The sequence below is a fragment of the Globicephala melas genome, chromosome 20 (assembly GCF_963455315.2).
Source record: "Globicephala melas chromosome 20, mGloMel1.2, whole genome shotgun sequence".
NCBI lineage: Eukaryota > Metazoa > Chordata > Mammalia > Artiodactyla > Delphinidae > Globicephala > Globicephala melas.
The window spans coordinates 27,488,879-27,516,037 of record NC_083333.1 but is presented as its reverse complement, the minus strand read 5'-3'; the positions used below and the strand labels follow the sequence as shown (position 1 = coordinate 27,516,037).

The 27,159-nt window shown below is 56.5% G+C and overlaps 2 protein-coding genes across 7 annotated transcripts in view; one reads left to right on the top strand and one right to left on the bottom strand.

Annotated features, from left to right (window-relative positions):
• TMEM104 (transmembrane protein 104) overlaps positions 1-20,949 on the bottom strand; it is a 57,594-nt gene extending 36,645 nt beyond the window's left edge. Inside the window, exons 1-8 of one of the 2 annotated variants that reach the window (XM_030837565.2) lie at positions 20,847-20,949; positions 20,126-20,242; positions 12,720-12,841; positions 9,901-9,982; positions 9,322-9,418; positions 8,314-8,394; positions 4,265-4,364; positions 3,717-3,825 (exon numbers count right to left, since the gene is read on the bottom strand). In XM_030837565.2, coding sequence (XP_030693425.2) covers positions 3,717-3,825; positions 4,265-4,364; positions 8,314-8,394; positions 9,322-9,418; positions 9,901-9,982; positions 12,720-12,841; positions 20,126-20,242; positions 20,847-20,942 — 804 coding nt within the window. In that variant the 5' untranslated portion in view covers positions 20,943-20,949. The remainder of the gene's footprint in view (positions 1-3,716; positions 3,826-4,264; positions 4,365-8,313; positions 8,395-9,321; positions 9,419-9,900; positions 9,983-12,719; positions 12,842-20,125; positions 20,243-20,846) is intronic. The other variant, XM_030837566.2, reaches the window with a different exon arrangement.
• Positions 20,950-21,073: 124 nt separating this feature from the next.
• On the top strand, positions 21,074-25,371 carry NAT9 (N-acetyltransferase 9). 5 transcript variants are annotated; one of them, XM_030837577.3, is made up of 7 exons: positions 21,074-21,129; positions 21,770-21,855; positions 22,765-22,874; positions 23,452-23,595; positions 24,203-24,262; positions 24,469-24,563; positions 24,671-25,371. In XM_030837577.3, the coding sequence occupies exons 1-7, from the start codon at positions 21,091-21,093 to the stop codon at positions 24,803-24,805; spliced, it is 669 nt and encodes a 222-aa protein (XP_030693437.2). In that variant the 5' UTR covers positions 21,074-21,090; the 3' UTR covers positions 24,806-25,371. The 5 variants fall into 5 exon arrangements, with proteins under 5 accessions (XP_030693437.2, XP_060146368.1, XP_060146367.1 ...); XM_060290384.1 differs by having other exon boundaries at positions 21,095-21,116; XM_030837580.3 differs by lacking the exon at positions 21,074-21,129 and adding an exon at positions 21,160-21,182.
• Positions 25,372-27,159: the final 1,788 nt, after the last annotated feature.

Below are 27,159 nucleotides of genomic sequence, written 5' to 3'. Positions count from 1 at the left end.
CCAGGCTGCACCTCTCTCCCAGCTCAGCCCCAGACCCCGGAGGTGGACCTCACAACTCCTGCGTTCAAGGCAGCACGGCAAGCCAGGGTGACCTTGTCCTGTCTCAAAGCAGCCCACGAGGGGCCCCCTGCCCCACGCTGCCAGTTTGCGGCTGGGTCTCCAGCCAGGATGAGCTCCGCTCTGCCATCTGCGGGCCCGGCTCTGCCCAGCCAGGGCCTGCTGGGCCGCCGGTGCCGCAGCAGCACCTGTCCACCTGTAAGCTGTGGAGGCCGCTCCTGCCGGCAGTGCGGAGGCTTCAGCACTCGGGGAGTCCCACTGTCCCCCCAGGACTTCCCTCTGACACTCTCCAGGAGACGGTACTGACGGGGCCTGGGGCGCAAACGAGGCCCGACGGCCCTGCAGGAATGAGGAAGGAGAACAAGAGCGCCGGGCAGTGCCCTTGACTCAAGGGGACAGCGACACACGTCCTGCCTCCCAGATACTCAGGACAGTACGATTCCTGGATGGAACTCATTTGCATATGACCCTGCCATTCACCAGCAGCTCCTGACTCTTCCTCAGCACATAGGAAAATGAAATGCTAAATTCTGACTTTGTTTCCTACTCAAGCCAGAGATGCTCTGCAGAGAGATCCCATGACGTTCCCCAGCCTGGAGGCAAGGTTGCGGGTCTGAAAGCGCTGGGGCATCAACACTGTCCCATTTGATACTTCAAAGGAACATGAGGGGTGGGCGGTGGGGCCCGGAAGATCAGATCCTGATGCTAATTCTCACGGGCCCTCATGACGGGGGCCCAGGACCCTGCTGGCTCCAGCTGTGGCGTCTTGCTGGGACGCCCTGGGGGCACGTGTGTCTCACGGGACCACCCCCACCTCATGGCGCCCTGCTCTGCGGCTACTTCAAGGAGGGAGAGGGAGAAACTGACTCATATCAGCTGCATGGGAATCACAGGATGTGGACAGAGGTCACAAGCTACGGGAGGGGAGGAGGAATTTTCCACTCATTAAGGTCAAGGGCTTCGGGAGGCGACCGGTAGCTGGTGGTAGAGAAAGCTCCCTTCTGACAAGTAATCATGATGCTACACAGGCTGGCCTCTGGAGATAGTTAATATCTCAAATATTCTCATTCTGTGTGTGCATCTCAGCAGCACTCCCGGGAAGACACAGAAGAGGCTGCTTCCAGAGGACTTTCTAAAAATTAAGCCGTAAAGTTAAAGCCAGAAAAATACTGTCCTGGAATAGAAAAGAAGTGGCTATTAGAGGTCCTTATGAACATGCAGGCCGGACAGGTGTATCGTGTACCTGAGACAAAGAAGTGGCGGTGCCTGGGGTGGGAAGGGGCCTTAAAACCCGCCCGCCTCCGTGGCCAACGCTGCAGCAACAAAACAGCTGGTAGAAAGAGGCGCGACGGGACTCTCCAGGCGGGATGGCCAGTCTTCCAAACATGAATGACTGGGGGGCGAGGGGAAAGGATGCCCCTCTTCTCCCATGATCTGAAGGGGCCACTTGGTGGAACAAAGATGCAGGGATGAGCCCCGCGGGCCGGACTTGGGAGGGGAAGATGCTGTTAGCACCTGTCACAGAGCGCCCAGGACGGAGGAAGGAAACCCACGTCTGCCAACCCCCTCCTTCAGTCGCTAGGCTGCTTCCGACTCACTAAGAGGGGGTGGCCTGCAGAGGGACAGAGCCCCCCCCACCCCCCGGTATTTAGGGTCAGGAGGCACAGCTCTGTGGAAGCCGCGGACCCCGGGAGCCACATGCAAAGTTGTAAAGTAACTTCTGAGACAACGCGAAGGTCCGCCTGCCCTGAATTTCTCCAAACCAGGCAGAAGAGCACGTCTGAACCGGAAACCTTCTGAGCCAACCGAAGTCCCCGGCAGTGGGAGGGTGTCAACCACCCAGAGAGAAGGGGCTCTGTTTCTGCTCAGCCCCGCCCCCTGCTATTTCGTGCAGCTTCTGTGGGCCCGGTGGCAATTAGCTTTATGAGCTGTAAGTGCAGCATCTGGGAGACAAAGGCTGTAATTAATGCCTGTCTGCTTTCCTGAAGGGCTCCTTCCATTCGGTCAGACAGTTATGGAAACTCGGGCAGGGAGGCTTCCATCATGTGGAAGGTTTAGAGGAATGAGAGGAAGAACAGTTTAACAAGGCAGTAACGGCGCTGCTAAATAATTCACCGGGCCGATGGCGGCAGCAACATTCCCAGCACTCCGTGTCTGTTCTGCCGACGCGCGGGGGAATGAGCCAGGCAGACCCTGCACAGCCTCCAGCAGCGCCCCCGGTACAGACCTGCCTGAGGGGCTCCGCCGCTGACCCTCCATCCTGGACCTGCTCCCGGGTCTGTGCTGAGCCCCTGGGACCCTTTCTTCCACCTCCTCCTTCTGCCTGACTGTGCCGGTTAGAGCTCCAGATGGGTCCTTACAATTACCAACACTTCTGCTAATTGTATCAATCACGGTTTGTTGAAAGCTGAGAGGCTAACAGGCCTCCGCTCTCCCGGGTTCTCCTGGTGGCCCTGCTGAGTTCTCTGCCTGCCCCCAAGGCTGGGGAAGGGGGGAAGGGGCCTGGAAATTAACCTGCCACCGAAGTCCCATCGGACCTCGGCTGAGATACCGTCCTCCTAGAAGACACCCTCCTAGCCGTAGCTGACCACCCAACTGCTCCAGAAACGCACAGACGAAAACAAATCTCTCCCGGGGCTGGGGCCGCAGGACTCCTGGGGTAGGTCGATAGGATAGGACTGGGAAGGTGAGACCACCATTCCGCTGTCCTTGGGGTTAACAAATTCAGAGCCGCATAACACAGGTGGCGGGCCGCGGGAAGCTCTGCCAGGATAGGGATAATCAAGTCAAGAGGCCGACACCCTGAGCCTCCCGGCGAGGCCGGCTCTCCCGTGTCCCGCGTCCCGCTTCGCAGCAGCTAAGTGGCCGCGTGTCAAGCTGTGTGTCGCCTAATGTACCTAAATCCGTGTCAGGGCTGAGGAGGGCCAGGAGGAAGCAGAGAGTATTAACAGACACCGCACAGGCGAAAGGGAACCATTTCTGAGTCGCGCCTGCAAAGCAGGCAGACAGACACCTGCCTCTGGTTTTGCGTCTTATTCCCCGAGACCCGTGGGACGCGTTATTCAGCTCCAATTCCCCCCTCCGCCCACCCCCGGCCCGCCCCCAGCACAAAGCACTCAAGACGGAGCCTGGACATTCATCTTCTTCCCTTGTCTGTGAGGAGCAGGGGAGACTGGGAGCGAGCTGGGCTGATCCCTCCTGATCTGGAGAGCTGTCTGTACCTGGGGTCAGCCGTGAGATGGCTCAGTCCCGCCTGCCTAGCCAGCAACCCCGGCATCCACTCACGTGCTCCTGGGCTGGCCGGGAGCAAGGTCAAAACAGGGAAAGTTTCCGGAAAGCCAGCCCTGGCCCTCTTACAGGGCTTTGATAAGCATGCCCTTCAAACCCCTAGATGAGTTTAGAAGAGTTCACGGCCCTGGAGCTGGCACCAACGCCAATGCCAACTCCAAACCACACACGATGGAAGCCCGCTGGCCGGGACGCGCTGGGGCTGGCACTGTAGCCACGTGATCCACTTTCTGCCCGGGACCAAAGCCCCAGTCATTAGCCAGGCTGTGGGGCTGTGCAGACTCTCCTCTCTGGGGAAGGTTCTAGCCGAGAGTGCAGGCGGGCGGCTCCCAGGCCCCTGGTCCCCCGGGCCAGCCTGCGAAACCACTCACCAGGTAGATGCGGTAGGCGTCCACGCGGTGCAGGGGCCCCCAGCACGGGTCCGTGTCGTTGTACTTGGCCTCGGCCTCCACTCCGCAGGAGTCGTTGCCCACGGCGCTGCTGATAGAGAGAACAATGGCTCAGTGTGGGCCTCCCTGCCTGGCCGGGAGCAGAGAGAACCTGCCCTTACTGATCAGGGGCAACTGCCGCGCCCCCCCCCCCCCCCAGCTGCAGCTTCAGGTTCCACGCTCCGACTCTCCACAAGCCACGTTTTTCTGTCTCTGGGGGCAGGCACCTTATTCCTTATTCCTGCTGCACTGTTTCCCGGCGACTGGTGGGAATCCCAGTCACCTTCCCAGCGGGGCAGGGATGGGGTCAGCGGTGAGCTGTGTGTCTCCGAAGGCCAGGACGCACAGCTGGCTGTGATGCGTGCAGAAAAGGGCCTCAGACATGATGGACTCGCTTGGTGTTGGGCTTCTACCCTGAGAAAACACTGCCCCGACTGCCCTAGGAAGCCCCTCTGGCTGCAGCTGGTGTGGGGGGCAGGGGGGACACTCACCAGGTCACCTGCATGAGAGAGAAGGGCACGGCGGCAGCATAGATGGCCAGGTCCCCGTACAGGTAGATGATGATGCAGAAATAGAACAGGTTGACCCCCACTGAAAGCAACAAAACCATCGGTCAGGGAGCCACAGGGAGAAGCCGGCCTGCTTTTTTGATGACTACAGCTCTACCTCATCCACGGCTTTCGTTCTCCAAGCAGAGTGGGAAAACAACCCCCAAGTCCTGTTTCTCATTCTGGCTACCGACACTGAGATGCTGGCGGGAGACATATCTGCTCGAGACTGTCGCCCGGTGGTGAGCGGGACAGGATCAGAGAGGTTCTGCATCCAGGGTGAGTGTGGGGCGTGGACTCGCCAGGGAGGACCTGGAGGCGTCTTCGCGCTCGGGACGAGCTGCCCGGAGGGGAGAGGGAGGGATGGCCTGAGTCAGGGCCTGAACCCCCGGGCTTGCCTGGACCAGGGCCTCCTTTGCAGCCGCACACAGGGCTCTAAGATGAAAGACTGAGAGACTGAAAAGAAGAGAACAGGAAGTGGCCCAGCTCCGGAAGCTGAAATCAGGAGGGTGAAAAGCTCTTGATTTCCAAAGACCAAGTGCCTCGTTCTGAATGTGGCCCGTCACCAAGCACCCTAGAGGAAGAAGGGTGGCCTGGGGCGCTGGGGACGGAGACGGTGGCAGGAGTGGGATGGCGCACTTCCCTCCGTACAGGAAGCGTCTGCAGGGGAGGATGCTGACTTTGGAAGGCATGGGACGAGGAAGCTCCCTCTGCAGAGGCAAACCTTGGTCCCCTCTCCCTCCAGGAGGGGCCTGGACTGGCAGGCGGGAACTCAGGCTCTGGTCTTCATCCCATCGGCCTCTTCTCCTGACCCTGGCAAGTCCCTGACCGTCTCTAACCCTGTGCAGTGAGAAGAATTCAGCCAGTGCTAAATTCCATACGTGATTCCAGCTATGAAGATCGGGGTAAAAATGCTGAAAAAAGCCTCTGGGCCCTAAAACCTCAGGGTCGTGGCCCCAGACGGCCAGTCTCAAACTCCCATTCAGACTGATTGCTTGGTTTTGGTTTCATTGATCTTAAGCTGCTGGAGTCTCCGAGAACAGAAAGAAAAATGAAGTGACAGTTCCCTTCTAATCCAGGTGGCTCAGATGAGCCTCTAGGTCCCGGGGGAAAGCCAGGGCCATGTTCCTCCTGGGCTATTTGAGGTCGGCTCTGCTCCTAGGAGCCTAGGCGGAAAAGACTCGTAAGATATAGTTCTTGAAAGAACCCTGGATGTCCAAGCTCAGTGGCCCCTGGCGTAGCTGCCACTCACCCCCAGGCTCCGAGCCCAGCCCCCGCTCATCTTTTCGCTCTGAGCCGTGGCTCCTGCAGGGAGGCACTGCCCCTCCCCACTCCCATCCTTTTCTCCACCTGCCATGGACTCATGTCCGCTGTTTATAAAACTGTCACTGGCCCTCCCTGATCAATAAATTTCATTACGAGACACAAAGTGGGAGGATCAATGAACTTCCTTGAGGACGGCAATGACCAGGACTGGCATTTCTCATTACAAGGACGGAGTCTGGACCCCAAGGGAGACTTGTGTGGAGTGTGGCAGCCCTCCCAAAGGTGAAGGTGACGGTCTATGAATTAGGATAGAGCCGAGCAGTGGTTTCAACAGGGGGTGATTTTGTCCCCCACCCCCTACCGGGGATATTTGGCAAAGTCTGAGGACCTTTTTGATTGTCACGACTGGGTGGTGCTACCGACGACTAGTGGGTAGAAGCCAGGGATGCTACTCAACATCCTACAACACACAGGGCAGGCCCTGCAATGAAGAAGGACCCAGTCACACAGCTCTAGTGGTGAGCCTGAGAAACCCAGGAGCAGGTGGGAAGAGAGCATCCTTTAAGGCTGAGCTGCTCTTGTACGAACGTGTTTATTTTCTATCAGATTTGGGTAAACTAGGAGTCTAGTCTGTGGGGCACACACACACACATACACACACACACACACAAAGACAAAACAAAACCAGGGCTTCCCTGGTGGCGCAGGGGTTAAGAATCCGCCTGCCAATGCAGGGGACACGGGTTCGAGCCCTGGTCCGGGAAGACCCCATGTGCCGCGGAGCAACTAAGCCCGTGCACCGCGACTACTGAACCTGTGCTCTAGAGCCCGCGAGCCACACTACTGAGCCCGCGCGCCTAGAGCCCGTGCTCCACAACAAGAGAAGTCACTGCAATGAGAAGCCCGCGCACTGCAACTAAGAGTAGCCCCCGCTCGCCACAACTAGACAAAGCCTGCACGTAGCAATGAAAACCCAATACAGCCAAAAATAAATAAATAAATAAAAAACCAAAACAAAACCACAAGTTCCTAGAATTCTTAAAGAAATCAGGGCGGACTGTGAAACATGAAAATTAGGAAGGACGTTTAAGAGGTATGTGTCCCCCCTCCAACGTGCATTTTATTTCAGAAGCTTGCATTTGGGAGGAGGCTGTGCAGCAGCCAGAAGGGAATGTTTGCTTCTCTGATCTGAGTCTAACGAGACGGGGAGAGATAGAAACGGAACAAAGGAAAAGCACAGAAGTGCGCCAGACACAACCAATCTGGTTTTTTTTAATAAGTATATTTATTTTTACTTATTTATCTTTGGCTGTGTTGGGTTTTTGTTGCTGCGCGCGGGCCTTCTCTAATTGCGGCAAGTGGGGGCCACTCTTCATTGTGGTGCGTGGGCCTCTCACTGTGGTGGCTTCTCTTGTTGCGGAGCACGGGCCCTAGGCACACGGGCTTCAGTGGTTGTGGCACATGGGCTCAGCAGTTGTGGCTCGTGGGCTCTAGAGCACAGGCTCAGTAGTTGTGGCGCACGGGCTTAGCTGCTCCGCGGCATGTGGGATCTTCCCAGACCAGGGCTCAAACCCGTGTCCCCTGCATTGGCAGGCAGATTCTTAACCACTGTGCCACGAGGGAAGCCCCCAATCTGGTTTTGATAAATTCTGAGAACCCTCAGTGAGGCCGGTCTGGTGGGGAGGACGGAGGGAGGCAGACCCCGAGGCAACCTCAATCAGGATCTTCTGTCACATCACACCATGGTGATAAACGGACCGCCGGATGTCCTAAGAAGCCATTGAGAAGATTCTAGATTCTAGTTTCCACAATCCCCCTCGGCTCTAACTTAGTGCGGCCACATTTAAGACAGGAAAGAACCAAGGGAGACGCTCCCCTCTGCAAACAGGGGCTTTGACGAAGGGGCACAAAATCTCCCAAGGTAACTGCAAGGTCAAGGATTTTTTGAGATGTGTCTGACTTTCTGTGAAGGATCGAACATTTTAAAAAACTAAACCCTAAATAGCTCATCTTCCAAAAGAACAAGATTTGGAACGGAGGTCTAAGCTATTGTTGCCGGAACCAACAAGGCAGCACCCGAGCTGGGTGCTATCCTTTGATCCCACCAAGCCGCAGGTGGAGCACACGGAGAGGTCACGATTACATGCGCAGAGTCCAGACAGCAGTCCTGAGCGTGGGCTCCTAGCACCCTCTGCTGGCCACCAGGAAGACACACAGACACACACACACACCCCTACTGTCACAAGGTGGTTGCTGTGTCCTGGCCACCAGGAAGACACGCAGACACACACACAGACACGCAGGCAGACAGACAGACACACACACACCTGTCACAAGGTGGTTGCTCTGTCCTGTCCTAAACAGAACAGTCCAGAAGAAAAGAGAAGACAAGTCAGAAGTAATCGAGCAAGAGGCACAGAACCACCAGCTGCCTCCACTGGCTTCCTTCCTTGGAAAGCTGCTTGGGACTCTCAACCTGTGTGAGCTGTAGTCGCTAAGCAGCTGCTTCTTTATTCCTGACACGCTGACGAGCGGGCAGGAATCCAGGAAAAACCATGAAGTGGTTCACGTCTCTCAGCAAGGCGGTCTCCGGGTTGAGGATCTGCTCCCCCACCTCGCCTGCCCCGTCCCTAGTTGAGGCGGAACCCCCGCTCCGGCTGCCCCGGCCCCCAAGAAGGCACCAGCTCTGCCCCTGCCCGTGCCCCACCTGGAGAAAGCACTCCCACCTTTATTGAAGAACATGGAGGCCATCTGCCCCATCTCCACCCGGTCTGTGATCTCAAAAAGGTTTGGAGATCCATGCCTCTCTGTGGAACCAAGAAGAAAGAGGAAGTGGTTTTTGTTTTTATCTCTCACAAGGAAAAGCTCTTAGAAGGGGTGCTGAGTTCACTGAATTCTCCAGAATAATGACATCCCAACGGGTTCAAACTCCTGAGAAAAGTTTTCCTAATGCTTCCTGCTTGAAACATTTTGAAATATCTAGAGGGACTTCCCTGGCGGTCCAGTGGTTCGGACTCCACACTTGCACTGCAGGGGGTGTGAGTTTGATCCCTGGTTGGGGAACTAAGATCCTGCATGCCATGCGGCACGGCCATAAATAAATAGACTAAATTAAATAAGTAAATAAATACATAAATAAGTAAATAAATAAATCGTCTATAGAAAGGGATCCCAGGGGTGCTCACTGTGGGGTGAGAGGGAAGGCTGGGATGCTTCGCCCTGGCGCAACTGGAGTGTGTGCGTGTGTGGGTGTGTGGCTGAGTGTGTGTGTGAGCGTGTGTGGGCGTGCAAGCGTGTGTGAGTGTGTGCGTGAGGGCACGTGTGCGCGTGTGGGAGTATGTGTGTGTTAGTGAGTGTGTGAGGCTGAGTGTGTGAGCGTGCAAGCGTGTGTGCGCGCACGTGTGAGTGTGCATGAGGGCGCGTGTGCACGTGTGTGTGTGTGTGTGTGTGTGTGTGTTGGGATAGGAGGAAGGACAGAGTCAGAGAACTGACATTTACTTGAGCTTCCAGGGGCCGAGGTGAAGGGACTTCCCCAAGCTGCACGCGCCAGTTAGCAGCGGAGACAGCAGGGCCGGTGCTCTGCTCTACTGTCCCATGGTGCCGTCCTCGGCTCAACCCTCAGGCGGTAAATGCCACAGCGTCTCTGTAGGGAGTCCCTGGGGCCCTCTCCACGAGTAAGGGAAAGCCCGTGAACCAGAGGGAAGCACGGGCCAGCCCAGAACCCCAGGACTTACGCACAGACAGGATGGGCCGCTTCTCTGCCCGCGCGTCGTTGTCCTGGGTGAGAACATCACTGTCGGAGGCCGTGGAGGAGCCATCGTCTTCCTCCTCCTGGGGAGGGGGGGGGCACAGGGCGGATGAGAACAAACAAGGAAACAGAGGGCACACAGCTCTACAGCAACCCCCGGGGCGGCCAATGGACAGCCTGCTTCCTTTCTACCTTCCTCGCTACCTTCCTCTAGAAGGTACCTGATTAGGAAGCTTTCAACACTTCCCTGCTGTCACATTAGAGGGTCAGACACACGGGGAGGGAGAAGCTGCGGCACAGTTCCTGGGTATAAAGGTTCAGAATGACTGAGCCAGCTCAAGGCCGGGGTAGGAGGGACCAACAAGGGGATGTTATAAGAGCAGAGACTGCGTTTGTGCCGTAAGTTGACATGGCTGTGAACTTCAGCTCTGGGCTGGGGTCCTGGAGCCGCGCTGTGGTCAGGAGCCCTCCAGGCGTCGGGAGGGAGAGGACTGGCTGCTGAGCGCCACCTCTTTGCACACGATTGCCTGGGGGCACTGCCTGGAGCCAGGAGCAGCACACACACCTGATGGGTTTCCATTCTCTTCCAGCGGAGCTGAGCGTTGGCTGCTGCCATGGCCTCCACCACAAAGGTAGTTGTCACAAAACTGCAAGGGAAGGCCACGTGTTAACTGCGAAAGGCAGGGAGGAGTTTGGAGAAGGTACAAAATAAAAGGAAAAGCCATTTAAGACCTGACCCGACCAGTAAGCCCAAAGCATTCTCTCTCCTGAGGAAGGGACGGCAACTTCTGAGATGGGTCTGACCTGATAAAAAAGCATGTGTGAATACGCGGTGCCTCTTGTGCTCTTCCTGACATCTGTCTATACTTAGAATGTATTTCCAGTGCACTGGAGAGAAGGGTGTGAAGTAAGCTGATGGGAAGGAGGGAGAATGAGCCTGGGGGAGAGGTGCTCCCTTGCCCGGGGGGGCAAGGTGGTACTGCTCCCCAGAAGGGGCCTGTCGGGGGGCAGAGGTGGGAGAGATGGGAGGACGGACACCAGGTAATGCTCTAAGCTGGGAAGAGGAGACTGGTCCACAAGGGGGCCCTCCCAGAGCTTCTGGGAGGGGCAGCAGGCAGCTCTCACTTCTCCTCGCTAGCCAAGCGGTCAACCCCCAGCTACACACACTAATGGACGGAGCACAGGTGTGGATATAATTGAAAAGGGGGACTTCCCTGGTGGCACAGTGGTTAAGAATCCTCCTGCCAATGCAGGGGACATGGGTTCGAGCCCTGGTCTGGGAAGATCCCACATGCCGCGGAGCAGCTAAGCCCGTGTGCCACAACTACTGAGCCCGTGTGCCACAACTACTGAAGCCTGTGCACCTAGAGTCCATGCTCCACAAAAAGAGAAGCCACCGCTATGAGAAGCCCGCGTACCGCAACGAAGAGTAGCCCCCACTTGCTGCAACTAGAGAAAGCCCGCGCGCAGCAGCGAAGACCCAATGCAGCCCAAAATAAAATAAATTAATTTCAAGAAAAAAAAAAAAATTAATTAATTTAAAAAAAAATAATAATAATTGAAAAGGACACTTGGCTCTGGAATCATCCCCTCCTTTTTTCGGGGGGTACCTTTACTTTCCTAATAATCTGTTTAGTATTAAAGTAACTGTTACTTCAATATTAGTTATTAAAATAAACTACAATATATTAATGCATAATGTATTTTTTAAAATATTAATTAATTTGGTTGCGCTGGGTCTTCGTTGCAGCAGGTGGGCTCCTTAGTTGCAGCTTGTGGGCTCCTTAGTTGTGGCAGGCGAACTCTTAGTTGCGGCATGCATGTGGGATCTAGTCCCCTGACCAGGGATCAAACCCGGGTCCCCTGCACTGTGAGTGTGGAGTCTTAACCACTGCGCCGCCAGGGAAGTCCCAATAAACAACGTATTACTAAGTTAAAATATACTAATAAATTAATATATTTAATAAATTAAAACGTATTAATAAATTAAAATATGTTCACATTTTAATTTCCTAATAATCTGGTCCGAAAAGGGAAATTGGGAGGTGGCACCAGACGTTTGCTGAGAAGTCAGACTAGAGTGAAAAATCGTCTTTACTTAAGGAAATGGGAGAGACACGGATGAGAGCGGGAGGGCTCTCCCTAGCAGCCGGTAGTACAGGGGAGGGCCGCTTTCCTGCTGATAAAGCCTGAGGAATGACTCCGTCCTTGCTGAAACGACCCGGGGTGGAACATGCATCTGTTTCCATGCATCTGTTTCTTGAAGCCACCCGGCAGGCTCTGCCGCCAGACTCGACCCCAAGCCCCTGCCTCGGGCGCTGTCACCTGCTGCAGGCTGGCTGCCTGGCCCAGGAGTCAGGTGGCTGGGGGGTGGGGGGGAACGACACAGAGGTTAACCCACACCCACTCCATCTCGGTACGGGTGGGGCAGCCGTCTCTGAAACTCCCACTCCGGCCACTGCAGCACCTCCTAGAAAGGTTTCTCACTACCTTGCCTAAGTGACCGTTTTAAGGGCTTCAGATTTCCCCTTCTTTTGGGAAGTAAAACTAAAATCAATCTTAAGGCGTAAAGAGGCTTCTCCAGGCTGCACAAAGCCATGTCTGAACGCAGATGGGTTGAGCGAGGTTGGGGCGTGGCGGCCCCTAGCTGGGGGCCCCCAGTAATCACTTCCCGTTCAGGTGGCTGCCTGCGCTGAAGGGGACTGCAGGGTCACAGAAGGACAAGGACTTCTGGGGCTGTCGGTCACCAGGGCTCGCAGTACGTAAGGAGCCAACAGTCCCTCGAGGCTGGCCACAAACCCCCCAGAAGAAAACGTGGGAAGCAACTGAAAAACACGGGTGTTTTCCCATCCTGTACAGCCTCCTCTAGGCCTTAACTCATTTCAGCTACTAAACTGTTTCATTCCTCCACTAGTGCCCCCTCCTTCGTCCTTCCAGTCTGCTGCCCTCCATGGCCATGGACCACGTACTTCAAACCGCGGCCACCCCAGGCTCCTGAGCCCCTCACCTCGCTGTACGTTTCCCCTTATCACTCATCACCTAACTGTACTCTACACTTGTTATCTTCACTACTCAGCGTCCATCTAATTGTCCATTGAGAAAGGGTACAACAGCGGAGGCAAAGCAGCTGGGTAAGAAACACATGAGCCCCACGGTGAGACACCCCACGGCCTAACTGGAGGTCTTCACTTCTCAGTGACTGGGGGTGGACAACCGCTCCATCAGAGCGAGCCCCTGAGACCTCTGGGCCTCCTTTCCTGGCTCCAGGCAGCTGTTAGGATTCCCTCACCACAGAATTCTTCCCCCACACTGACGGAGAGAGCTCGGGCTTCCTGGGCAGCCTCCCCCAGCTCTGCCCCCAGCTCCCCGGGGGTGGCCTCTTACCTCATGAAGCCCAGGAACACCAACAGAACCAGGCTGACGAGCCACCCGGCCGCGGCAAAGGCCTTGGGCATGGTGAGCGCACCGGTGCCCACGATGAGGTTAAACATATACACCAGTCCAACCTGGAAGCGAGAGAGGTGACATTCAAGCCCAGAAATTATCGAACCTCACCCCCGAACGGCTCCCAAGGGGGACCCTGGGCAACGGCAAAACCGTGGAGGCCGGGAGGCCAGGCCTCAGGCAGGCGATCAGGTAAGCAGGGAGGGTTCCACCCAGGTTCCAGGGAGGCGGGATCTGCAGCTGGCCGCTGGGAGCCAAATGTGAACACCTGGAAGACTGAAGGCCCGGCTTCCATCAGTCTTTTCAAAATGTCTCTGGCGTTGGGTTTGATTCTCCACTTTGGCTGTCATCAGCCCCATCCCCTCATCAGTGCGTATTATTCAGAGCCGTGTCTCAGATGATAGCTCTGGGCTCAACCGGACTGCAGGTTTCCTGAGGACGGGCCGTCACGTCTGGGGTACCCGGCACACGGATCAACCCATAGCGCTGACCCCCCAAAAAACTCCCACTTTTCCAAGGCCACTGAGCACGTGGCCTGACCCTCCTCCCCGCCCGTTCTTGCCAATGCCCTTCCGGACGTCCCGGACATGCTGCTTCCTTTCCTGTCCTCTGCCCCGTACTAACTTCAGGGGTGAAAAGAAAAAAGGATCATTCACGTGCCATAAAATTCCCCCTTTTCAAGCACACAGCCTTGCAGTATTTCCACAAGTTCTGCAACCAGCATCACCATCTAGTTTCATTTCATTACCCCACGGAGAAACCCCCTACTCAGCGGCAGCCCCTCCCCCTCTCCCCCGGCAACCAACCTCCCAGCGGAATTGCTGGGTCACTGACTTCAGGTTTTAAACTTAACTCACACCAACTTGACTCTAGCTCAGCTAATTACGGTCATTCCCTTCTCGGGCCCTCCTCGATCATGAAATCCCTTTCGCTGACCTGAAGCCCCTGCCGCCTACAACCCTGTGCACTCCCACTGACCCGCCCTTGTCTTCATCATGATGTCCAGTCCCCCCAAACCCTCCCTACCCAGGCCACCACCTCCACGGTGGCCTCACTGACAATCGGCTGGTTGCTCAAAGCCCACACTGCCCCGAGCTCCCCACACCTTCCCCGTTCTAACCTCTCCGGGCCCCAGCCTCCTCGACTCCCTAATAGAAAGCCGCTAAAGGCTCCTGGGAATTTTTAAAAATCCTAACTGTGAGCCCCCCACAGATGGTCTTTTCAGCTGTGGTCCGGCAGCAACAGACTCTCTTTACTCCTCCCTGTGGACCTGCGAGTACTTCCCACGCACGTAAAGGCTCCAAACCTCAGTCTCCAAGTCCCAGACCCACGGCTCCCATCTCTCCCACGTGAAGGCTGCACCTCCAACGCTACGGAGGGGACGGAGACCGCCTGACACGCGCTCCCCAAGCCTCGCTCCTTCTGAGCTCAGAAGTCAGTGTCAGCCTCCCCTCTGCCCCCCTCCCCATGTCTGGGGGAGCGCGGCTGCTTCCTCTTCCCTGACAGGCTCAGCCCTGCACCTGAGCTGGGCTCGGCTCTCTCTGGAATCCTCTCCTCCTCCTAGCTCTCTCCCCCTCTGACCGCGAACGCGCTCTCACTTTCCCTCAGCCCAACTCCTTGAAGGAGCCATCTATATCCTCCGCCTTCATTTCCGACTTCCTCTAGTTTGTGGTTTCCATCCCCAGAACTCTTTTGAAACTGCATTCTTAAAAATCACCAATGACCTCCTATTTGCCAAATCCAACGGCTTTCTTGGACTTAATCTTTCTTGCACTTCTGACGTCAGCGGTCTCTCTTTCTCTCTGCGTTTCTTTTCCTCAGCAACGTCATTCAATCCCAAGGCGTTAACCATCATGGCAGACGGTATTTCTCTTAGTGCAAGGCTTTCTGCAGACCTCAAATCCAACTGCCTGCTGGTCACCTCCACCTGGGCACCCCAGCGTGGCCTCAGCTCCCCGCTTCCCCTCCATATCCCAGGGCTAGCGATTTTATTTCTGAAGAGTCTTTTGTGGGTACCTCTGACTCCTATTCCATTTACAATTCAAGTGAACCATTTCTGGCCTGGCCTATGACAGTAGGTTCCAGCAGGGGCTCCCTGTACTCCACTCAACTGGCTAACTTACAGTTTGCTTTGCCACCTGTTTCTGGTCATGAGAAGACAAACACCAGAAATACCTACCCATCGCTCGTTTTCACCTCCCCTTTCTGAGAAATACGCACTTTTCTGTATTTACATTTTTTTCAAGATAACCACGTGCTGCATTCTTAATCAGAAACACACAAATTAGGGCCCATTCTCAGACCAGCCTCAGTCAGATCTAAAAAACAAGACGAGAGATAGGGAGCAACAGCTACCATTCTGGGGCCCTTGACAGGGAGGGACAGGATTCCGGGCAGGTGCCGACTGGCCATGTGAGTGCTGGCCAAACGGGAGGGCGTCCTGTAGAGAGGAAACAGCTCTGCCCAGAGCCCACGTACACTTGACACAGGGCACCAAGCCCTTGTGCCTCCCACCCAGCCCCTCAACTCCCACCCACCACGAGGGGCCCATTCAAACGCTTGTCCCACCATAAAGCCCTTCCCAGTCTCTCGAACCCATCTTGCTCCCCCTCTCAAAGCCCTGGAGCAAAAGCACTTCTTACGCCATAGTTTGGGTTTGTTTGTTTTTTTCCTAGTTTGGGTTTTTGACGTTGATGTGTTTATCTTTTCCCCACTATTAAATCTGACGCTCGCTGCGGTCACAGCCTGCAACTCTCTTCTCTCTGCATTTCTCGGGGCGCCTGGCACACGGCTTCAAGATGCGGGTCCTCAACGGCTCTGGCTCAGGCCCTCTCTGCCGTGAACCTGACAGTCTTCGGCCCCTTTTAAACGTCACGGTCTCACTCTGATCCCCCAGGCAGATCCCAGAAGGATTAAGACAAGTTTGAATCGTCTTCCTCTAGCTCCTGACTGGATCACAAAACCATGATGTGGTTGCCCTGCCGGGCGTCTTGGCCCAGGGTGATGTTATGAGAATAAATGTGAGGGTGACAGCGGGCCTTCTGAATTGACTTTTCACAAATGGGAACGTCTACAAACTAACTTTGCCCTTTGTTGGGTTTAACTTCGATCACCGGCGCTCTGAGGCGAGTACGTCCAGGCGTGGGCTCGTTTGCTCACTTACTGCACAGCTACCGAGAGCCTTCCACGGTCCTGGCCCTGTGCTCAGAGCCCAGGGACTGACAGTGAGCAAGACGGACAGGAGGACACAGACAAGAAGACAAACGACGATTACCGCCTCGGAGAAGCGCTCTGAAGGAAAGAAGGGGCGCCGTGACCAAGAACAGTGGGTCAGCACTTCAAGCAGAGGACGGCCTCGTGGTGACGTTCAAGCCGGGACCTGAGGGCCGAGCAGGAGCCACCCAGGCAAAGGGCCGGGGAAGACACTGGCAGGTGGGAGAGGGGGAGGCATTTTCCAGGAACTCTGAGGCCAGCGTGGCTGCAGGCGGACTCCCGGGCCCTGGCGCACGGGACAGGGAGTTCGACGTCACAGGCAGGGTCGTAAGCAGGACGCTAAGAGGCCAGGCCCTGGTCGATGACCTAACGTCTGATCTCCCGGCAGCCCTGTTCTCTGCGTATTGCTTTTAGAAGCTGTAACACTTTGAAGGGCAGAACCTTACTTCTTTATGGAAAACAGCCCTGGTGATGGGCTCGTGACAGAAGTTAAGAGAAAGCAAAGAGGCCTAAGAAAGTGATGGTTCTCAGCCAAAAGTTTTATGGGGATGGGACTTCCCTGGCGGTCCAGTGGTTAGGACTCTGCGCTTTCACTGCAGGGGGCATGGGTTCGATCCCCGGTCGGGGAACTAAGTTCCCGCAAGCCGCGGGGCGCGGCCAAAAAAAAAAAAGTTTTATGGGGAAATTTAGTACAAGAAGCATTTGTGAATTCAGGGATGCCTGAAGGTCTTGGGATGTGAAGGTCAAGGGTCTGCTGTCAAGCAGTGTTTCTCAGCCTGAGCGCTGCTGACACCTGGGGCCAGCTCACTCTGTGCTGTGGGCCTGTTCTGTGGACTGTAGGATGTTTAGCAGCGTCCCTGGCCTGTACCCACTAGATTCCAGTACCCCCCACCTTGCCCTTGTGTTGTGATGGTCACAACGTCTCCAGACATTGCCAAATGTCCCCTGGGAGGCAAGACTGCCACCAGCTGAGAACCGCCGCTGACAAAGAAGCAGTGAAATAAACACACTCCCGATGGAAACCTCAGTGAAAAAGACCCTCTACGAACGTGACAAGGAAGTTAATCAGGGATCAACTACTGGCAGTTAGGAGCAGAAATGAGTCATCACATCTGTCTTGGGTTGTTGCTATGTTTTAATTCTGAGGCAAGCACTCCGGGCCTGGTGGTGCTGCAGGGAATCCCATAGGGAAACATACGGCTTCTCCACCTTCCTGGCCGGAGTTAAACCCTCCTTACTTCCAGTAACGGGGATCAGTAGGGACCAATACCAAGGAGAAGAGCACGACGCAGGAAGCAGACCTGAGCTGAGCCACAGGCCGGGTGGAAGGCAGTTGTGACGCAGAAGGAAACGGGGGAGTGAACTGCTCTTCTGTTTGTTAGGGGACAGTTCTGTGGGGACAGCCTGCAGGGAGGCATGACCAAAAGTGGTGAAATGGAACCCTGCTGTGGTCTCAATAAAGAAGGCTATGCAAACCGAATTTCCTCCTGTTCTGGACTCTTCCCCTGCGGCTGAAGTGCAGAAGACACAGTCCCTGTCCCTTGGGGTGGCTGACCCACTCCCCTGTGCTCGAGGGGGTTCAGTGCAGCGTTCCCACGGCCTCACCCACAGGTGTGCATGAGGCAGGGGTCACGGGCACCTTTCAACGGCTTCCCCAACGACCGCTGTCAAAGGAAACAGAAGGTGGCAGAGATGTGGAAGCAACAACTAGGGTTTCAGGCCGGGAGACAAGCCCTCTTTCCTTCGAAAGCACCCGCGTCGATCTTCTGCGAGGCGGCCTGCAGAAGGCAGCCTCAGCAGTTATCCTTATGTAGGCAGTGACCCCCTTCTTCCTCTATTTTGATCCCACGACCCCTTCAGTCCCGAGCCACTCGTGGTCCCCGTAAATGGGGAAACAGACACGCCTGTTCTGAGATCACTTATGGGGGGGATGCATGGGCCTAAACCATGCTCCTGCGTCCGGCACTGTCCTTGAGAGAGTTTGTCACCCGAGTCCCCTGCGAGGCTCGTCTGCCCGTCTCACACACACACACAGTTTATGCAGAAGAATGCGGGCTAAGGCAAACACCCCTGACACCCAGGAGGGGCGAGAACTCCCAACAGGGCACCGCAGAGGTAGGGAGAGGCTTGGTGCTGGGAATGCCCGGGTTACGGGCTGACGCACCGCTCAGGGTCATGGTCTCCCAAGGCAGGCAGAGCAGGTGCCGCCCACATCGTGCTGAGCAGCACGTGCGGTAAAGTCCATTCCGCAGCCTCTCTGGGCTCCGTGGGTGGTGCACCTCACACCCTTCTCCTGGTCCCACAGGGGATCAAGAACCATTCTTGCAGGGCGGCAGAGTTAAGGAAACCTCAGGCCAAAGGCGTGTTCTCGGCTCAAACCGAGACCACGAATCCTGGTTAATGCCACCTCATCCTCAGCGCCACCCACCTTCCCCCTGCCTCTCTCTTCACCGGCAGGATAAGAGAATACGAGCAGCTGTTTACGGCCAGTGCCCAGAGTCGGCCCTTGAACACATGCCTCAGACAAAACCAAACACATAGGAGATGGAGGAAAAAATTTTAAAAAAGCAGAACCCACTGAGACCTTTAGGTCTCGCCGCCCCATTTCCTGTGAGCATATGCTGATATGTGAAATTACTGAACAGCTGGAAGCACGAGAAAAGTGGGCACATCAAAGGTTTTCCTTCCCAACACTCAGCTACAGAAATAGCGCATTTCCTCGCCTCTCAGCTTACAGATGTTGTAAGATGACGCAGGAACCGTGGTGACTTTCATGGACAGTGTGGACATGTCATTGCTGATATCAAGAGGAGGCTGTGAGCTGTTACGCAATTCCACTAATGAGAGGGGCATGACCTGATTCATTCCAAGGTTCAAGAAAGACTTCCCGGACTTCCCTGGTGGTGTAGTGGTTAAGAATCCACCTGCTAATGCAGGGGACACGGGTTCGAGCCCTGGTCCGGGAGGATCCCACATGCCGCGGAGCAACGAAGCCCGTGCGCCACAACTACTGAGCCTGCGCTCTAGAGCCCTCAAGCCACAACTACTCAAGCCCACGCACCTCGAGCCCGTGCTCTGCAACAAGAGGAGCCACCGCAATGAGAAGCCCGTGCACCGCAACGAAGAGTAGCCCCCGCTCGCCGCAACTAGAGAAAGCCTGTGCACAGCAACGAAGACCCAACACAGCCAAAAATAAATACATTTATTTAAAAAAAAAAAGAAAGACTTCCCTGATAAATTATTCAGGTGAAGGAGGCTCCCTTGGAGCCACACACAAATGGCACAGACCCAGCAGGAGGACCCTAGTGGGAGGGTTTTTGCCAGATGTTCTCCGAGGTGCTTCCTTACGCATCACACCACAGCTCTAGAGTCTATGAAGCTGGCAGAAACACAGCATGGATCCCCAGGCAGGTGCAGAGCAGGGCAGCTGTTGAAGGTTAGGTACTTTCTAGAAAGAGGCCTCTTGCTACGTAAGGCAGTGCTGCCTTTCTCTGGGATACTTGGCAGCAACATGAATCCATCATTTGATTATTCCAGTCCTCCAGCTACTCATCCCAGCAAGGATTCCATGATGGAACCACGACCAATCGTATATTACACAAAGAAGATAAACTGAGTGTACGTGAGAGGGGTGGGGGTACAGCAGACCCAAGACAGCGAGAAATCAATCATTCTAGTTGTCCTAGTTACAGACTCCACCCAACGGCAACTGAAGGTCTCTGTATGCTTTCTCCGCCTCTTACGCCATCCAAGACTATAAAAGTTGTGCAACTGAAAATTCAGCTGAGAACCGAAGTGGTTTCAAACTGCTGAGGGGGGCAGAACCCAGAGTCAACAGCCGACAGCCTTCATCCATCTGAACTGGCCTCAGTGTGCAAGCGCTAGCAGCCCTGAGACAAAGATAACGAGCGAGCAAGTCCGGTCTCCTTTCTTGACCACTCTCTGATCAACACGTGAAGAGTGAACAAACCTGACTCTCACCATACATTCACCGTGGCTGCTGCTGAATGGGGTTCCCAGACCGCAGCTATGAAAGCCGCTGGACTCACAAGTACGGTCCACAGGAAGCAGTGTGCTTCTCCAGAAGCCAAGGGCACTGATGTGGGCACAACATCTCCAAAAGTAAAACTCACGTAGGGAGAATAGAGCTCCCCGGGCTCTGTGATTTCACCCGCCATTTCCGAAAGCGAGGAAGGGTCCGTTGGTTGCCAAGGTTCCTTCCGTGCACGGGCGGCGGCGGCCGCGGCTCCCTAGGAAAAAAACAGACTTCAGCTTTCTGACGGACCTAGACGCGGGCGGAGGGATGTCTACAGAGCCACCCCCTCCCAGTCCTTTAATCACAGCCACTTATGGCCTTATCTGTCAAAAGAGAGCCCGGAGGGAAGGACCTCCCTGTATGATGACACCTGGGTGGTTTCTTCTAACTTTTTCCTGTCTGTGCAGGGCATGTATTCATTACCGCTCAGACTCCAAGTGATTTAAGGGGCCTCAGACGCCACTAAGAGTCACCCACCACAAGGGTCCCCTTTACCCACTCTGGTTACCCCCCATTTAATGCCAGGAACAGCGAGCTCACTACCACACAGGGAAGCCAAGCAACTGTCTGCCTCCTCCGCCTAGAGCAAGGGGCTGGGGGCTTTCCTAGGTCGCCCCCCAACCCAACTCCTTGCCCCAGAGCCTCTCCTTTTTAACGGGGCCTCCACGTCTCCCAATCTGCCTTAGGGCTCTCCACCCTCCAGCCTCCTCCTCTTCCCAAGAGGCCCTCTCCGAGCCTCTCCTCCATTTCTTCCTCCCTCCTGGAGGAGCCCCGAGTCTGGCACGACCCCATTCCATCCCACCCTCCCGCTCCGACACCTGCAGCGAAGCTTGCTCCCGCTGCCGCGGCCGCTGTCTCCGACCCGGGGCTGCTGCCGGCAACAGCTGTCCCGCACCAGCGCCGGCAGCACGCATGCGCCCGCGCCGGGAGCCCACCTTTTTTGTGCGCGCCTCGGGCGGGGCGCACGGCGCTGATTGGGCGCCTCGCGGAGGCGGGACCGGGATTAGGTCCCGGCGGCTGCCGTCTGCGTGGCGGAAGTGGGCGGGGTGCGCTCCCACGCGCATGCGGGAGGGGCGGCCGCCTGCCAGGTGGGAAAGCCGGGTAGGTTGGAAGGGGTGGATCACACCTGCTGGGGACACGTTCGTCGGCGAGGAGTGGGTGTGAACTTGGCCGTCGCGGGACCCCAGTGGTTGTGGGGGTTCGAGAAGAGTAGCCTGTAACTCCTCACAAAGAGGAGGGGATTGAGGCCTTAAGCCTGCCTCACCCAAGAGTGGCCAGGGAGGCCCCGATGGCTTGGGGGGCAGGAAGAGGGAGGACCCGAGCCCAGTGGGGTGGTCGCTGGGAAAAGGGGTTGGAAATAGGTTCAAGACAGGGCTGAGAAGTAACCGTGGGGCGGAGTCTCAGAACTGGGGCGAGTGATGGGAGTTTTGGTGATGAGTCTTGGTGAGTGTGGGGCATCGAGGTTCCGGGTGATGGGGCTGAAGGGACTGGCAGAAAAGGCAGCCCATATTTGGCCCCTTGAGATGCGAGCCCAGGATTGTTTAATCATCTTTCACCAGCCGTGTTCCCTTTCTTGCAAAGGGTTTAAAGTCCGTGTTCTCTGAAGTGTTTGGAAAGGAAGAAGGACAGAGGCTCTTCTGACAGCTTAGCCCCAGGAGGCATTTAGTGAACTGAGAGCCGGGGCTCCCACCCTAAGTGGGAGGAAACTCAGGTGCTGAAATCTTTGCCCTCCCACCCGCAGGCTGCTACCATGAGGTTAAATCAGAACATCTTGCTGCTGGGAAAGAAGGTGGTGCTGGTACCCTACACCCCAGAGCATGTGCCTAGGTAACCATTCCCCTGACATGGGGTGCAAGCCAGCTCTCCAAGGTGCAGCGAGGAGGGTGAGCCTGACTTAACCCAAATCTCAGAGGCTGTTTTCTCTGAGAAGGAGAAACACTGGTGTGAGAAGTAATTGCATACGGGAAAAAGTGAAAACTGAAACAGAGGGCTATGACCTCCCTGGAAGAAGTCATCCATCCCCCTGTTTCTCCCTCCCATCCCCTCAGCTTCCTTTCTGGCCTTTCAGCCAGGAATTCTTTTATGTAAACTACACGTGTGCAAGAAAAAAAAGATACTGTCTTCTAATTATAAATGAGTACCATTCCTCTGGGGCCAGTGAATAGGCTCAGTTCTTGGAAACTAAACGTTAGCTTGTCATAAAACTGAGCAGGTGGGTCGTCGTGATGTCTACTGCTTGGAAAGGGCAGGACCGAGTCGCAGGGTGGGACTGTCGTGGGCCAGGTGACGAATGTCTGGTAGACAGGGATACTGGTGCTGTAGGCGTGTGTTCTCTACTTGTGGTCTTCCGTTTGGGGGTTCCTGGTGCCTGGCCTTTGTGGACATCTGTCCAGCCTTCTTTGCTGAGTTCGGCTTGCCAGGACCTCCCCTGGGGAATTTGAGGAATGTTCGGCTCCAGGCTGCTCCACCGCACTGACCCCTGAGATAGGAGAGGAGGCTGGATGGATAGAACTGCCTCCTGCGGTTCTCTTTAGGACTAGCCTGCCTCTAGTTCTTGGGCCTGTGGCCTTCTACCATAGGAGCCATTATAACTCTTTCTTGGGGTTCTTCTCTAGCCCTCTGTTAGCCCTGGGGGGGGTTCTCCCCTCAGCCATCCATTTCTTCATCCCATAAAGCGTCAGACTTAGGCTTCTCAATTTGTCCTGCCTGCCAAAGGCCGACCCTCCGTCCCTGCAGGTACCACGAGTGGATGAAATCAGAGGAGCTGCGGCGTTTGACAGCCTCCGAGCCGCTGACCCTGGAGCAGGAGTATGTGATGCAGCACAGCTGGCAGGAAGATGCAGACAGTGAGAAGTGGAGGCCCCGGGCTGTGCCGGTCACGGGAGGGCTGATTCCAGAGGCCTTACCGGGTTCCCACCCTTTACTGTTCCCAGCTGTAGCCCTGCTGGAGCCACAGAAAGTTTGCAAAAAAATACTTCGTGAAAAGCTTGGGAGGTGCCTGAAGCCCTCAGACTGCGACGCCCCCTGAAGCTCTCAGGCCGTGCTGCCCCCTGAAGCAAGTCCCTGTGGCTGACGCTTCCGTCCTCTTCCCCACTCCCTGCACCAGGCGTGAAGGGATTTAGAGAAAGGAAAGCATTTGGGGCTCTGGCTGTAAATCGAGGCCCTGCCCCTTGTGCCCCTTGCCACAAGCCCCGTGTGGTTCGTGCTCTCTGAGAATACAGTTGCTGTTTGCAGAAGGCCATCGTCTCCTGCATGAGGCCGATGTAGGCTTTGTAATCAGCTGAAGGAAGTGCTGGCTCCCTTTTCCTGCCCGACTCAGAGACAGTGGTAGTTCTCTGCAGTTCTCTGGCTCGGGTAGGAAGACTGGCCTCCCTGCAGTCCTTTGGGGAGTGTAGGTGATAATCCCGTCGCCTCCTTCCTCAGAGTGTACCTTCATCGTGCTGGATGCAGAGAAGTGGCAGGCCCAGCTAGGCACCAGCGAGGAAAGCTGCATGGCGGGAGATGTGAACCTCTTCCTCACGGATCTAGGGGACCTCACCCTGGGGGAGATTGAGGTCATGATTGCAGGTTTGTTCCACCGGGCCCTGCCCTCCATCCCTCTGGTCCTCAGATCCGCTGAACCTGAAGCCACCGAGGCTGTGTAGGGCACTCAGAGAGCTCCATGGGCAGCTCCGGCCTTGGTGAGCCTAGCACCTGGCTGGGCAGACTGTCACCTGGCACCCTGTTAGCCTTGCGGCTCACCGCTGGTAGTTCATTTTATTCCCATCTTATGCTTAGGTATGAACTTAACCTTTGGTTTTAGGGTCTTCAAACTGCAGTCTGCCCCATCCTTGGGGTGGACTGGGGACCCTCCCAAAATAAACGATCTTCCCTGGAGCATCTCCCCATGCCGTGGGAGGAGCCCCTCCAGTTTCTGTGTCCATCAGCGTCCTCAGCCTCTTTCTAAGGGGCCGTGTGACTGTCCTCGTGGGGCAGCACGCTGAGCCGAAGGGGTCATTTTGGGGGTCAGGTTGCTGGGTGCCTCTAAGCTGTGCGACCGGGCGAGTCACTTAACTTCTCTGGGCCTCTGTCTCCTCATCTGCAGAATGGTACCCATATCTGCGAACTTCCTAGGGGTTGTGAGGATGACGTGAGCCGGGCACGCACTGTCAGTGACTGTTGTCATTCCTCCTAGAGCCCAGCTGCAGGGGCCAGGGCTTGGGCACCGAAGCCGTCCTCATGATGATGTCTTATGGTAAGGAAGGCCGAGCAGGCTATGTTGGGGAGAAGTGGCCAGGCCCCAGGAGAAGGCGAGGGCGTGTTGGGAGGGAGCCTTCGGGCCTGAGGGTGGAAGCCGGTGACAGGCGTTTCCATCGCGGGCCGGGAAAGGGGGGGCCGAGGGTGCTGGGGAGGTGGGGGAGGGCTTCATCCTGCTGCTCATCCCTCTCTAACCTCTTGGAGGAGTGACCAAGCTAGGTCTGACCAAGTTTGAGGCTAAAATTGGGCAAGGAAATGAACCGAGCATCCGGATGTTCCGAAAGCTTCACTTTGAGCAGGTGAGGATGGTGCCAGTGCGAGGGTGAGGCCTGGGTCTGGGCGGGCCCAGTGGCGCTAGGACTTGGGCCTGTAACTTAGTCGGCCCTGCTCTGTCTGGATCACGTAGGTGTCTGTGAGCAGTGTCTTCCAGGAGGTGACGCTCAGACTGACGATGAGTGAGCCGGAGCGGCAGTGGCTTCTCGAGCAGACCAGCCACGTGGAAGAGAAGCCCTACAGAGCTGGGGCGTCAGAGCCCCGCTGACAGCCGGCCTTGCGGACCAGCCACCCTGCGTGGATGGGGGTGTGAGACCAGAGCCCTGCAGCAGGCACACAGGGGGGCCTATGGGGCAGGCTGCGCTGGCCTTGCTGCGGCCTGGGACTCTCCTCTTGGGGCCCTTCGGACTCCGGGCTGGACTTGCCTCGGCCTCCCTCTGGCCGGCCTTGTGGCTGAGCCACTCCAGGGCCAGCCCCTCCTCCTGGCCAAAGCTGGACTCAGACTCTTGGAATCTGGAGTGGACGGCATGAGTCCACGGGAAGAGGCAGGGTGGAGGTGGAGACGAGGGGGCGCCTGGTGAATGGGCAGGACCTCCCTTTCCACCGGAGGGCCAGAGGGGCCACCGAGGCTCTGCGGGAGTAAAGCGCACTGCACGCAGCTTGCCCTGTTCTCTCATCGGGCCCGTGTGGAGGTGAGCTGCCAGGAGGGCCGGCCTGCGGCATCTGGTCCGGCGTCGTAGGGACAGGGGAGGGGTAGCTCGGTCCTGTGTCATCCAGCAGAAGCGGGTGGGTGTGACCCCGGGAGGTCTGGAAATAAATGAGCTCGGCCTTGAAGGACAGACAGGTGGCTTGGAAAGTGGGCGAGTGTCCTTGCTCCTTCCTCTTTGGAGCCAGTTTTGAGGGTGGCGTAGGTTACTTTCGGATGCAGCTGCCTGTGGCTGGAGTGCCCCCGCTGCCGAGGAAGCTCCGGGCCTCCTCAGTTGCAGGGTGGCCTCCCGAGGGCACCTGCGTCCTCGCTCTCCAGGGCTCTGCCTCTGGGAGCAGCTGCACCTGCGAAGGCCACTAGGGGGTGCCAGAGGCACAGGTTCGGAAGATTAGGCTGCTTGGCAACCGGGGCTTAACAGGCAGAGCCGGGCCGGGGCTCCCCACCTCACAGCGAGGGGGACACCCTTTGACTTCTAACCCCGTCTCATGCCCTGTCGTAATCCGGGGTGGCCGTCAAAAAAGTCAGGCGTGTTTCAAAACACAATTGGACAAGAGACTCTCGAGGACACCTAGGACATTTTCAAGGGGGGGAAACGGTCCCAGGCAAGTTGCGGCACTCGCCCAAGGCCCCAGAGCTTCTGATGGCAGAGCCAGGACTGTGGCTGACGACTCCCAGCGCCCAGGCCTCTCGATCCTGGCCTCTCCCAGCAGACTACGAATCTGAAACGTGCCTGAAGCGAACACACAAACTTTGCTTGCTGGGGCCCCCAGCCCCTCAGCGACAGTTCCCTCTGAGCCACGTGTTCCTTCCACCTGTCCCCAGCTTAATCAGAGTCAAAAGTCCTGAAGACTTCCCCACCCAGCAGGTGAGGTAGGGAGGGGCCCCTTCTCAGGCCTGCTAACCTGCGGGGGCCCTCCATCAGGGGTCAAAGGGCAGGCTGGGGGCCCGGCCAGGCTCAGCCTAACTGCTGCCTGTGGTGCTGTGATAAGGGTTTTGAAAGGTTTCTCTTAACGATGGTGGGATTCAAACCTTAACAGGTCAGATAGTGATGGCCAGATAGTGACCTGCCCTTCTCTCCACCCCAGGGGCTCCACGGGTCCCCTCCCTGGTCCACTGTCTCCCTACTTGTTCTCCTCAGTCCCAGGAACCTGGCTTTTCTGAGTGGTCTCCTGGTTGGGTAGAGAACAGCCCAGGGCCAGCTTCCCTTGCTTCTGAGCACCTGCCCAGGAACCTGGCCCTGGCAGGCCACCCTGGCAGATCTCCAGGATGTGGCCTCAGGGGCAGAGGTATAAGGGACCTGGGTGAGTCCTTGGAGAGTCCCCTCCATGCCACCTGCCACAGGCACGTCCCAGGGCTCGGTGGGCCAGGTTTGTTTTCCCCCAGTCCCTCCAGTCAGGTCCACGGCCAGATAAGATGAGAGTATCTGGGACCAGCTCAGGTCACTCCTGGGACTCCTGTACCTCGCTGGCTGTGGGTGGAAAGATGAAAGCCAAAAGCCTTCTCTTTCCAAGTCTGGCTCCATCGTGAATTCACAGTTTGAACGCTCCTGGAATCCGAGGTGCCTTCCCGGCGCCCTCCGAGCACGTGGGTTTAGCTCCCACTTTCCCTGATGAATGTCCCTCTAGGGCAGCCCTGGTGAGCCAAGCACATGGGGTGGTGGCGGGGGGGGGGGACCTCGGCAGGGCCACCTAGCAGCTATAGGCTCAAGGCCCTCGGGATAAAGCCACCCCACCTCCCCTCCCTCCAGCTGTTCCCTACCCTCTCTGCCAGAGGCCACGCCGGGAACACCCATGGACAGAGCTCCAAAGGAAAACACAGAGGCCAAGGCGGTTTGGAGAAACCGGTTCCATTTCGATAGCATTTCCTTACAACTGTGCCTGGCTCAGGGCTGGGCAGTGGGTGGCGAAACCCTCCCC